General features: G+C 39.0%; 2 protein-coding genes across 3 annotated transcripts; both read right to left on the bottom strand.

Annotated features, from left to right (window-relative positions):
• Nucleotides 1–1,382: 1,382 nt before the first annotated feature.
• rbm39b (RNA binding motif protein 39b) lies at nt 1,383–7,974 on the bottom strand. 2 transcript variants are annotated; one of them, XM_074680669.1, is made up of 15 exons: nt 7,760–7,974; nt 6,937–6,994; nt 5,297–5,346; nt 5,020–5,211; nt 4,418–4,474; nt 4,157–4,274; nt 3,919–4,071; nt 3,470–3,607; nt 3,324–3,389; nt 3,040–3,244; nt 2,648–2,734; nt 2,464–2,560; nt 2,190–2,295; nt 2,004–2,082; nt 1,383–1,918 (listed from the first exon to the last, which is right to left on the bottom strand). In XM_074680669.1, the coding sequence occupies exons 2-15, from the start codon at nt 6,985–6,987 to the stop codon at nt 1,818–1,820; spliced, it is 1,500 nt and encodes a 499-aa protein (XP_074536770.1). In that variant the 5' UTR covers nt 6,988–6,994; nt 7,760–7,974; the 3' UTR covers nt 1,383–1,817. The 2 variants fall into 2 exon arrangements, with proteins under 2 accessions (XP_074536770.1, XP_074536769.1); XM_074680668.1 differs by having other exon boundaries at nt 3,913–4,071.
• A 1,365-nt stretch (nt 7,975–9,339) lies between these two features.
• rh50 (Rh50-like protein) lies at nt 9,340–10,832 on the bottom strand. Its single transcript, XM_074680548.1, has one exon. It carries the CDS (start codon nt 10,762–10,764, stop codon nt 9,340–9,342), a length of 1,425 nt encoding a protein of 474 aa, XP_074536649.1. The 5' UTR covers nt 10,765–10,832.
• Nucleotides 10,833–11,090: the final 258 nt, after the last annotated feature.

Below are 11,090 nucleotides of genomic sequence, written 5' to 3' on the forward strand. Positions count from 1 at the left end.
ATGTAAGTTAAGTTTATGTTTAGTTAAGCCACATACCCGCAAGATACTGAACACTATTTCGACTAACTGTAGCAATAGTTGAATGTTGAAGAAAGAGCCCTTTTAAGTATGGAGTGTCATTGCAGCAGGAAGTGGTTAAATGGACACTTGAAATGAAAGTTGTGCTATGAGACTTGTTCTTCACTGGCAGGAAATGTGACTCCAGCTTGACTGTTTTTATTTTTTTTTTATACAAGACTATCTCCTCAGTGGTGCATTAGATTTCAGGAGCAAAAACAGGGTATATGCTAACATCCTGAGGTTGATTTCAATACCTTTTTAAGACTTTTTCAAAAACCTTTAAAAAAGTTTTAAGACTTTATCGCAACTTTCATTTGTTGTTGGCATCCACTTTTTAACAGTTGTAGTTTACATTTTTAAAAAGAGAAATTATTTAATCATTTTTAAAATTTAAGACATGTGCTGGAGATTGTGTGATGTGCTTAATGTTGTAACTAATTTCTCTTTATGAAACTAGAAATGACATTAATTTATAGCTGGTGTTAATACCGCTCAAAATCCTTATTGTTGTATTTTATTATAACTAGAGTCTTTTTGTATTTTTTTTTTTTTATTTAATTCTTTCTTATTTTTGTATTTTTCTACTGACTCCATTGATTTCTGCTGTTAACACAACATTTTTCCAGTTTGGGATCAATAAAGTAACTCTATTCTTTTCTACTCTATTCTATTCTATTATAGAACTTTATCGGCTGAATGTTTAACGTCCCAATCAGGGGACACTTGCAAGGAGGAAAATAAATATTCATGGATATTTTTGGGTCAAAGCTTGAATACCTATGAAACTTAATACCTCATAAAACCACAATTATGACTTCTTAACACTTTTTAAGGGTCGTAATTTTCCCAAAATGGATTTATTAACTTTTAATACTTTTTAAGACCCCTGAAAAAGGAACTGCAGATTTAACACTGAAGTACTTATGCTCTACCCTGTTTTTCCAATACAACTCTTTCACTTTTCTTCATCAAGGTTGCTTTCCACTTGAATGTCTGTTCTACCTTGTAGTCAGAGCGTGGATGTTTTATTTCACATCATTACTGGGGATTACCTTACAGAAGCTGGTGGCAGAAAGGAAACGCCTGCCAGACCAAAAATGTATCTTTCCTACTATTCGAAGTTCAATGTTGTGAGGAAAAATGAACCTGGCTCTTTTGTCGTAAACTAATTTTCTCTCATCTTCAGGAATTGAGAGGCAAATCCTGTTTTATTTGTAATAAATTTGCTGAAATTGAAAATTATGTAATAAGAGGCGTTCATTTATACTTGAAACAAAAAGAGTCAAAAAAAATCCACCTGGTTGAGAAAACAAACTGACATGTCAAATTTGCCAAAGTTTATTGGGAGCCTTCATACAAAAAATGAAATTATGGCTGTAAAAAGTTACAAAGGATTATTGTTGACATTTATATACTTTTGGCATTTAAGGCCTATTAACCCAACACATTTCTGTATTTGCAATTTATTTTGAATCTAAAATTGTTGACTTCAAACAAGCAGATAAGACAGTAATATTTAAAAACATACAGACCAATAGATACCTGCAGATTACCTCTCAGTGGTAGATTTACAACACAAACCCACAAAAATCTGAAAAGCAACCCAAAAGAAAAATGCCTATTTTCAATGGTGAACACATGAGTGTGAGGCAGCTTTTATTACACACAGCCAACTAATTTCAATGCGCCTGTTTCAGTGACAGTTCAATGAATGCAAACAAAAGTATTTACACTGACTTTCATGAGATTGTATTGGACTATCGGCGAGCTGGCATGAGTAGCTGCTTTGCTGTGACTGAATCAGGGAAGAGGTTGTGGTAGGTCGGTAAGGGAACGTAGGCAGCTGTTATCATTTTACCTGGAGGAGAAAAAAACAAAAATGAAACTTGGAAAAACATGACAAGGGTTGAATGATGTGTCGTAAAGATGAAAGATTAGAGTACCTGCAAACCAGCGTCCATGAAGAGCATTTACAGTTGCCATTGCTGCTGGTATTGAGGGACACTTCACATACACATTGCCCTTTTAAGAACAGAGAGCAAATGAAAAAACATATTTTAAGCTAAGGCCTTGTTAAAACTGTTATGTTGTCATCTTGCATACTCTTTTTGGAAATGAGCTTTACTTACTTGAGCAGAATTTTTATCAACATAAATGTGAACAATTCCTCCATGTTTGTTGCACTCCTCAATGACATCATCCTGGATCTCAATGGCCCAGGTGGGATCATTTTCCCTGAAGAACAAACAATAAGGTATAAAACCCCTGTTCATTTTTAAGGAAAGTGCTCTGTGAGAGTATCTCCAAAAGTTTTATAATCTCTGTTGATATGCAACTCCGATTTTAAAAATTGGGACTTATCACTCTGAAAATGGGATTCTGTCCCAGGCAGTATGTGCTTACGATTGTGGGTTGAAAAGATTGGACAGCTGAAGGCAGTGTGTGGCCAGTGGCTGTGATGGGAGGTTCAAGGCTTGGCTTGGAGCCGGAGTTGGAACAGCTGAAAAACAGATAAACAATGACTCACTAAATTTTCAAAATGAGTAAACAAACACCAAATGTTGTCCATCATCTTCTTAACACATACCTGGTGGAGCAGCGATGTTTCCAAAGGGCATGGAGCCAGTCATCTGGAGAGCCTGCTGAGCTGCAGGAGGAATCTTCAGACCAGTTCCTGTGAAAAACAACCAGAAATATAATTAGAGAAGTGGTTTTTAGGTTTTCTAGAAAAATAAATAAATAAAACTTATTTTTGATACTGGACAGACTGAAACTGAGAACACAAGGGTTCAAAACTGTGACAGAGACATGCTGTGCCGTACTGCCAAGCAGTGAAATCAGTCTCAAAGTAATCTGCTTTGGCAAAGGGTTAGTCTTATCTAAATTACACTTTTAAATAATATTCAGAAAAATCCACCTTATTCTACTTGTTTGTGCTCTTAAACTGTCTACAGAAACACACATGCAGGTCTCACAAACCTTCTGCAAGACGAGCCATGAGCTGCAGGCGTCCCGTTGTGCCGAGGTCGATGCCTGTCCTCTCCAGCTCATCGTTGTCCAGGAATGAGCTTGCTGTTGATGAGTCTGAGCGCTCTGTCACATGTCCCACCTTCATCGGACGCCCTGCCAGCTCAAAGCCGTTCAGCTGCTCCAAAGCCTTCTTTGCACATTCTGCGTCTGCAAACTTTAAAAGGCAAAAGATCAGACTAGACTCTTTTTTTACAATTCAAGCAGAACCTGTGAATTGTGTGTTCTGTGGTTACCGATATAAAGCCATATCCTTTGGACCGTCCAGTCTCGCTGTCCATCATCAGCTGGATTCCTTCAATCTGTGAAACAGAAAAGAAACTGAACTGCCATCACTGTTTTAACAATAAGAAATAATTTTCCTGTGAAACTTTTCACTGACCTTTCCAAAAGGTTCAAAGATCCCTCGGAGCATTTCTTCAGTGATGTTGAAGTGCAGTGAGCCAACATACAGGCGCATTGGGCCTGAGCTACCCTTCTGTAGATTATTAGCAGCAGCAGCTGCTCTGTTTTTCTCTGCCTGTAAAAACATTCAACATAGAAAGGTAGTTAAATTAATTCGGCATACATGTTCAAAATGAATAAATGTGTCCCAGCCCAATGTGACCTGCTTTTGTTAACACTTTGCACAGTGCAGTGCATTCCAGAAGTTTCTGGTTTGATTCTTTCTAATATTTCAACTGGTTTGGAGCTGAAGACTCCGCTGGTCAGTGTTTGGGTCACTGACAGTCCTCTGCTGCTGCAGCATGGCAGCTGTCTATTTCTGTGCGTGGTCACATCGGGTAGAAAATAGTCCAGTAGAAGGTTATACTTAGATGAAGTTACCATGACCTGTGAAGCCTGGACGATGATGGGCACTCCTAAAAGCCTCTGTCCAGTTAAACCAATTGCCAGCGGCACTGAAGAGGCCTCCACAAACTCTATGTATGCAATGCCCTTTGACCTCCGGGAGTTCCTGTCAGAAATCATCCGTACGTCTCTCACCTATGAGAAGAAACAATGTTATTAAAGATGATTTCTGAATGCAGACCTTTGCTTGTTTAAACAGGACTGTGGCATTCAAACTGACTTTTCCAACAGCTGAGAAGAAGTCTTCCAGGTCCCGGGCTCGGATTCTGGCAGCAAGCTGCATACAGAAAACTGTGCGGGCATCTCTCTCCTCTGGTGTTAGATTGTCGATGGGTTGCCTGAAAAAAGTGAGAAAATCATGAAACAAGTTTTAAAGCTTCCTTGATACAAAAAAAGGAAAACTTGTTGGATAGGTGGACATGAATAAGATGTGCTACAATCAAATAAGAAAATCACAACTTCCAGTAGTATGTTTTCTTACCTAATGGGACTCTTTTCTTTTTTGAAAGGAGGGCTTCGACTTTTGGAGCGTTTTCGGCTGAAATGAAAAAGACGAGATTAAATTTACTGTTGTTCTGGTGGGGGAAATCCACTTGTACACTGAACTTAAAAGGGAGCATGTCCTAAGAATTTTTTTGTGCTCATCTATTGGGTGTCTGGATCATTCACTTATTTGCTAATTGTGAAAAAAGCCAACCTAATCCTTTGTGTGTAATCCACCTATATCTGATAATGTGGTCAGTGTTATGATATACTATAGTACTTCAACAAAATGTTACTTGAGTGCAAGCGTTTTCAGTCAAATGATCACAAATTCAGCAGGTTGCCACCATGGAGACTCTGTAAAGAGACATTCTAACGTCACATGGAGAAAACACAATGTAACAGTGTAAATCATGGCTGACGTTTCTAAAAAGAATACTGCTACCGTGTACACTGGCTCACCATCATGGATATGTGGGAGTCTTCCACAGTGAAAGTGAACTAAGATAAGATAATGTAAGCAATGTAGAAACATTTGGAGGACAACTGTTTTCAACAGTACTCAACAACAGCCTGCTGATGTGATTTGGAGGGACTCACATGGGGCTCTTGCGCGCTCTGTATCGCCCAGAACGCTCCTTGCTTCTTGAGCGACTGCGATGGCGCTCTCTGCTGCGGCTTCGCTTCTTCTCTCTGCTCTTGCTCCTCTTCTTGCTCTTCTTTTTGTCCCTGCTTCTACTTCTTTTCTTCCTAGAGCCAGGGCTCCGGCTCCTACTGCGGCTCCTCCTTTTCCTGAAAGGTCAAAACAACACTTTTTGTTAGTTCTGTAGAACTTTGAAGATATGAAGCTTATGTGCCGTGAATGTCAACAACTTACTTCTTGCTTGAGTCGTCATGTCCGTTTGCATGAGAGGACTTGATCTCATCCTAAGCAAGGTTCATAGAAGAACATCATGAGGACGTAGATGAGACATTGCAAGTCGTCAAGGTAAAGGGGGTGGGGTGGGACAAGAGAAAATGCAGAATATATTCAATTAATAATAATACTTCAAACTTCCTATTGTCATGTCTGGACTGTGTCCTTCCACCACCCCAATAGCTTCCCTTCCCCTTCCTTATCTTTTCTTTTTTTTAAACAAGTCTGCTCAGTACTTAATGAAACAAAGCAAAGTTAAGGGAGAATGTCCAGCATTAGCAGAGATCAGGAAGCTTTCACAGAAGTCAGATCCTCTCCATCATTCCCCTTCTAACAGGCCGTACCCATGCCACTATTTGTGCCTAATCATGTGTCGGCCACTAAAAGAGATCCTGTGTGGTTGGTGTCAGTCCAGTGATCTTCACCCATTTTCGTTCTTGGACTGTAAGAGCTCGATGCCACCTCTGTCACACATCTTGCCCTGAAGCAAACAGGGATTCACACTTCTTAGTAATATTGACGCCCATGAAAATAAATAAATAAAATAAAAAAATATATCAAAATAAAGAAATCAATTACTTCAGCCACGTATTACACTGCTATTAGCCTTGGTTTCATATTATTGGATATATTTTCAATAATTTACTTGAGGAATAAACTAATGAAAAGTTACTCACTGTATTATACAATGTTGCTGAATAGAAATCTTTTTTACAGACATTACTGTAATAAAATACTATGTGATATTACGTAGCATGCAAGATTCAAGATGCTTCCTCACATTACAACTGACTGATGCAAAGAGGCAGTATTCATATTTACATAAAAAAAGGAAATTAAAGATATTTTAATCATGTTAAAATCATGGCATAATTATGTGTTAAAAAGTAAACTTTACAGCTGGATGTCTTACTTTTCCAAGCATACTAACCCTTAAACTGCAACTTTTGGTTGATTAAAAGTAACTAAGGCCAGAAAAGTTAATCTGATTCAGTCAAACTTAGAAAGCATGTTTCCAATTACTTATTAGATTTCAACATCTAAATCAAATTGAGCAAATTAAGAATAAGTGTAAGTTGGATTCTGTGGAGGTGACAGTGTGCTGTATTCCTTACAAAAGCTGTGAGATACATATTTTGCCATAAATCATGATTGAGTGATCAAACACTCTAACCTAACATTAGCATGTACAGTGTAAATCTGAATACTGCCTCCTTTGCTGGATAGGTCAGGATGGACTTCTTAACCACTGGCATTCACCTTTTTGCAACCGAATTCGGATTGGATGTTCTAAGTTGAATCTCTTTTAGTCCTAAGGTGAACCACAGTACATCAGTATATGCACAATAACTACCTTCCTTTTTTTCACAGTTCACAGTGGAATCAAAGATGAATTCATGGGAGTAGAGGTGAGATATCATTAGGGAAGTCTATAAAGAGAGATAGATGTGGATTTATTTATAATTCTGTATTGCGTTTTAAAAACTCAATCACACCACACAACATTCAAGAAAACTTTGACACATAAGCAAATATAAAGGACTCAAAGAGAAAATCATAACAGTGAAACAGGCCTCATATCTCTGTTGTCTGCAACCCACCTTTCTGTATGGCGCCTCCAGCATGGCCTCAACGTCAAAATCATCAGCCATGATGATCCTGTGACAGAGGGAATGTATAAACACATACAGATTAAACTTCGACAGGCTTTTAAACTTCCTGTTTTAATAATTTTCCGATGCAAACGGTCAACACATACAATATCCGCTTTGATACTCTGCATTTATTCACTGTAGGTTATTCCAAAATTAACGTAATTGTTATAAGCATCATCAAAAAAAGTAAAATCCTCTTGTCATAACAACAAAAGAAGACTTTGTTGACAATTAATATGTAAAGAGTCAATGCTGGCGACTACGACAAAGTATTGAGTTGCTTACAACTTTTGTTAACGTGAAATACGTTTCACGTGTAAAATTTCAAATAGTTATCTTCAGCTGATACAATTCCGGCAAAACTGTGCATATCATATCGATTAGATCAAATGAATCTCGTAAAATTTCGTTCATTATATTTTAACCGCCATATAAATAACAGGATGTGTTAAAAAACACGTTGAGAAGTGAACATGTAGCTAAAGCTAACTAGCCACATCGAGACTGTCTGCGTCGGTTCAACGGATGCGTCCGCTGGCTGATTTAAAATACATACAAATAGTTTGCTATCCTGTTAGGCTATTCTACAAATACACATAGAATTGTTGCTGTAAGTTAAAACAGAAATGAACAGCGTTCAATCAACCCACTTTAAACTGTTTACTACAGGCCTCAAAACGTCTGAAAAACAAGCGCTAAGTCACAGCGGAGAACCAATATGGCCAACAGCTAACAGCGAGCTAGCCTCTTTAGCAAACACTGACGTTACCCCTTTTTACAGACGAAAGGATGTTCCAAAGTCACAAAATCACGGAAATGTGCTGTCGTAGAAATATGCCTCGACGTTCTCCTCGCGGCAGTTCACGGGGTGAGTTCAAATGGATCAGTATTTTCGATGTTATGTAACCTTCTTTTCTGTTACGGTCCGTGGCCTAGTAACAAAATGCTCGCCTTTTTCTTCCTCGTCTATTTTTTGTTCTTTGAGGTTAAATGGCGCGGCAGTGTTTTTACTCAGCTGACCGCCACCTACTGGAGTTAAAGAGTATTAACACCACCCTGCTTTGAGTTCACCTCCACTCCGAAAAACACTTGGCCTTGTTACAAATGTTTAGACCGGGGAGGTGAAGTTACACAACTCCTTTACAAAATGAGGATACTTTTTAGATTGTATTATCAATGTGATCACACTCTCCATTTTGAATTATCCATATCTTGAGGAATTATTTTTACATTGCTATCTAAACGAACAAACAAAAACAATCTTTATTAAATAGATAATAATAATAATATTTTAGATGGAACAACACTGTAAAACATTATAAAAACCAAATCAATAAATAGTGTGTAAAACTTTAAGTTATCTGTCTGTTAATTGTGGAAGCTCATTTCCAACAATAATGAAAAAAAAACAAAAACAGAAGAGTTTTTTTCCCCTGTCTTTGCTGGTTGGAATGTGCTTCCTTAGTTTATCTGTAATTACATTAGTTGATTTGTTATTGAATAATAATAATAAAAAAGAATTTTAGGGAGGTGTTTGCTTTTCTGTTTTATTTACAAGCTCATGCACAAAACAAGACAAACCTCTTATTTCTTACATGGAAAAAAGTGTAATTTATAAAATATAAATGCAAAGGGTGTCACAATATGTTTGAGTGTTGTTACTGGATGATCGGCTGCATTTGATAATCCTGGGACATGTGGTCACTGTCTTGTCTATCTTGTCGTATTTTGGTATTGTACAGGTTAGGGATGTCCTGATCATGTTTTTTGTGCTCCCGATCTGATTCCAATTTTTTTTATTTTGAGTATCTGCTGATCCCGATATTTCCCGATCCGATCTTTCAGCAATGCATTAAGAAAAAAGAAAAGGAAAACAAACTCCCGAGTTTTTTTTATGTGATTTAAATGAAGGTATCATTCTAGCCAACATGGATATATCTTTTTTCTCCACTTAGTGCAGCATTGGATCAACAAAATAGAAAAAAAGCTTCTCAGTGGTGCACCACAAGATTACCTTGTATGTGTGTGACAATAAGGTTGCAATTTCTTGTTTGCAATTTTGTTATACTTGTTATAATGACAAATTAAATTCTATTCTAAAATGAATGATAATGTGCTATTATACACATTTTAATTAAAAACAAGAACTAAGGCCCCAGGCTTTTTCCGATTCCCTCTCCCCCAATCTGCGATCATTAAAAAATGCCCTGATCAGCCCCGATTCTGATCACATGATTGGATCGGGACATCCCTAGTACAGGCTGTTTTTTATTGTAATTACTGATCACAACATCATCTTATTAACAGTTTTATTGAAACAAACATTTAAGTCACGCTTTTTAGTTGCAGTCAGGCAGATGAATCTTCTGTTTTAACTGTGTTTTTGAGTCTCAGGGGTGAATCATAGTCAGGAGGGACTTCAAAATACAACTCATCATCAAAACACATCTCATCAGATGGAGGTCTGAGGGAAGGCAGCTTCAAAATGAAGCCTGTGAGGACCCCTCCGAGTGCAGATGCTGCTATTGTAGAGAACACTGCTGCAACCTGGAAGAGGGCCTGTTCTCGAGCAGTCCTGCCCAAACCTGGCTTTAAACCAGGGATCAGCATTTGGAGCTCTTGCAGCTTTGGGTCTCCTTCCACTGGTGCTCTGTGGGCAAAGATCTCATAAAAACTGGGTCCATAAGCATCCTCACTAGCCATCAGTATAGCACATATTCCTGCAGCACAGGATATTAGTCCTGTTAGTCCATGTAGATTATGTATTCCACACTGGTCCTGGATCCTAAAGCGCTTTGCCAGGAAAGGGGTCAGGTATTTGTATCCCAGCATGCAAGCAGTGCAGCCCATCATTCCTAGAGCGTACGCAGCTGCAGGTGATATCATCATATCAACAGATGCTCCCACGGTCACGCCTCCCGCCAGGGTCACATTCTGAATATCAGCCATGGTGAGCTTACCATTTTTGTTCAACATAGCAGAGAGGGCGAAGGCGGTGAGCGTGGAAGCACTGAGGCCGATGAAGGTGTGCAGGATGGCTCTGTGCTGGTCGTCTCCTTTAAGGGTCAGTGCCGAGTTAAAGGAAGGCCAGAACACCCAGAGGAATAAGGTCCCCATCAGGGCCAGAATGTCCGATTGGTAGCTGGTGTTCTCCTTCACATGGCCTTCATTAAGAGAAGGTCTGTGCAGAACAAAAGTGACTCCAAGGCCAAAATAACAAGCAAAGAGATGAATGAGAATAGACCCCCCTGCATCATTGATCTTCAGATATTTGAGCACAGCCCACTCCGTGATTGCAAACACAGGCACCTCTAGCAGAGCCATGACCAGCAGCTGGAGCGGACTAGTCTTACCAAGAACTGCCCCAAAAGATATCAGCACCACAGCGCAGGCAAATTCTGCATTTATCAAGTTGATCACTCCAAGGTGAATTTTACCGTCATGACTGAATTGGAAGTAGCCCTGCACCAAAATGGCCCACTGAATGGCAAACGTAGCAGTCAGGAAGTTAAAAACCATTCCTCCAAAGCCATACAGGCGAAAAAAAGCCAGCAAGCAGCCAAAACCAAGAAATATCATGACCTGAACGTCAGCAAAAACAGGGTAGTCCCTGTACAATGCATTGTCCATGGGGTTGGTCCTGTTGCTCTGAAATCTGGCGTCTGCATGCTCATCATAGGTAACAAAAGCAGCATACAAGGCAACGATAATTACCTCCAGAACAAATATAAACACTGGTAACCTCACTCGAAGGCTGGTCGGCTGTGTCTTCATCCTGTCAGCTCTTCAGAACTAATGAATATCATTTCTTTGCAGCATGGATTATCTCTGGTTAGATAAGCCAGGTCAGAGGTGTTGTTGAAGCCCGGGCTCTCTTTAACACAAACACAACAATGTTCGCTTCACAGATCAGTCCTACTGAGGACTTTGGTCATCATAAAATAAATCTCACTGTTGTGTTATCTCAGAGCACAATGCACGGCTACGGCAGCTGGTGTCAGAAAGTTCACACATGACAACATCCAGATAGATATTAATTCATCAACCAAAATAAGTCTCCATCCAGACACTGGGAAATTCTTACTATGATGGGATTGTGG

Source organism: Halichoeres trimaculatus, unplaced genomic scaffold (genome assembly GCF_033239565.1).
Source record: "Halichoeres trimaculatus isolate MK-OKI-2021-1 unplaced genomic scaffold, fHalTri1.1 fHalTri1_scaffold_11, whole genome shotgun sequence".
NCBI lineage: Eukaryota > Metazoa > Chordata > Actinopteri > Labriformes > Labridae > Halichoeres > Halichoeres trimaculatus.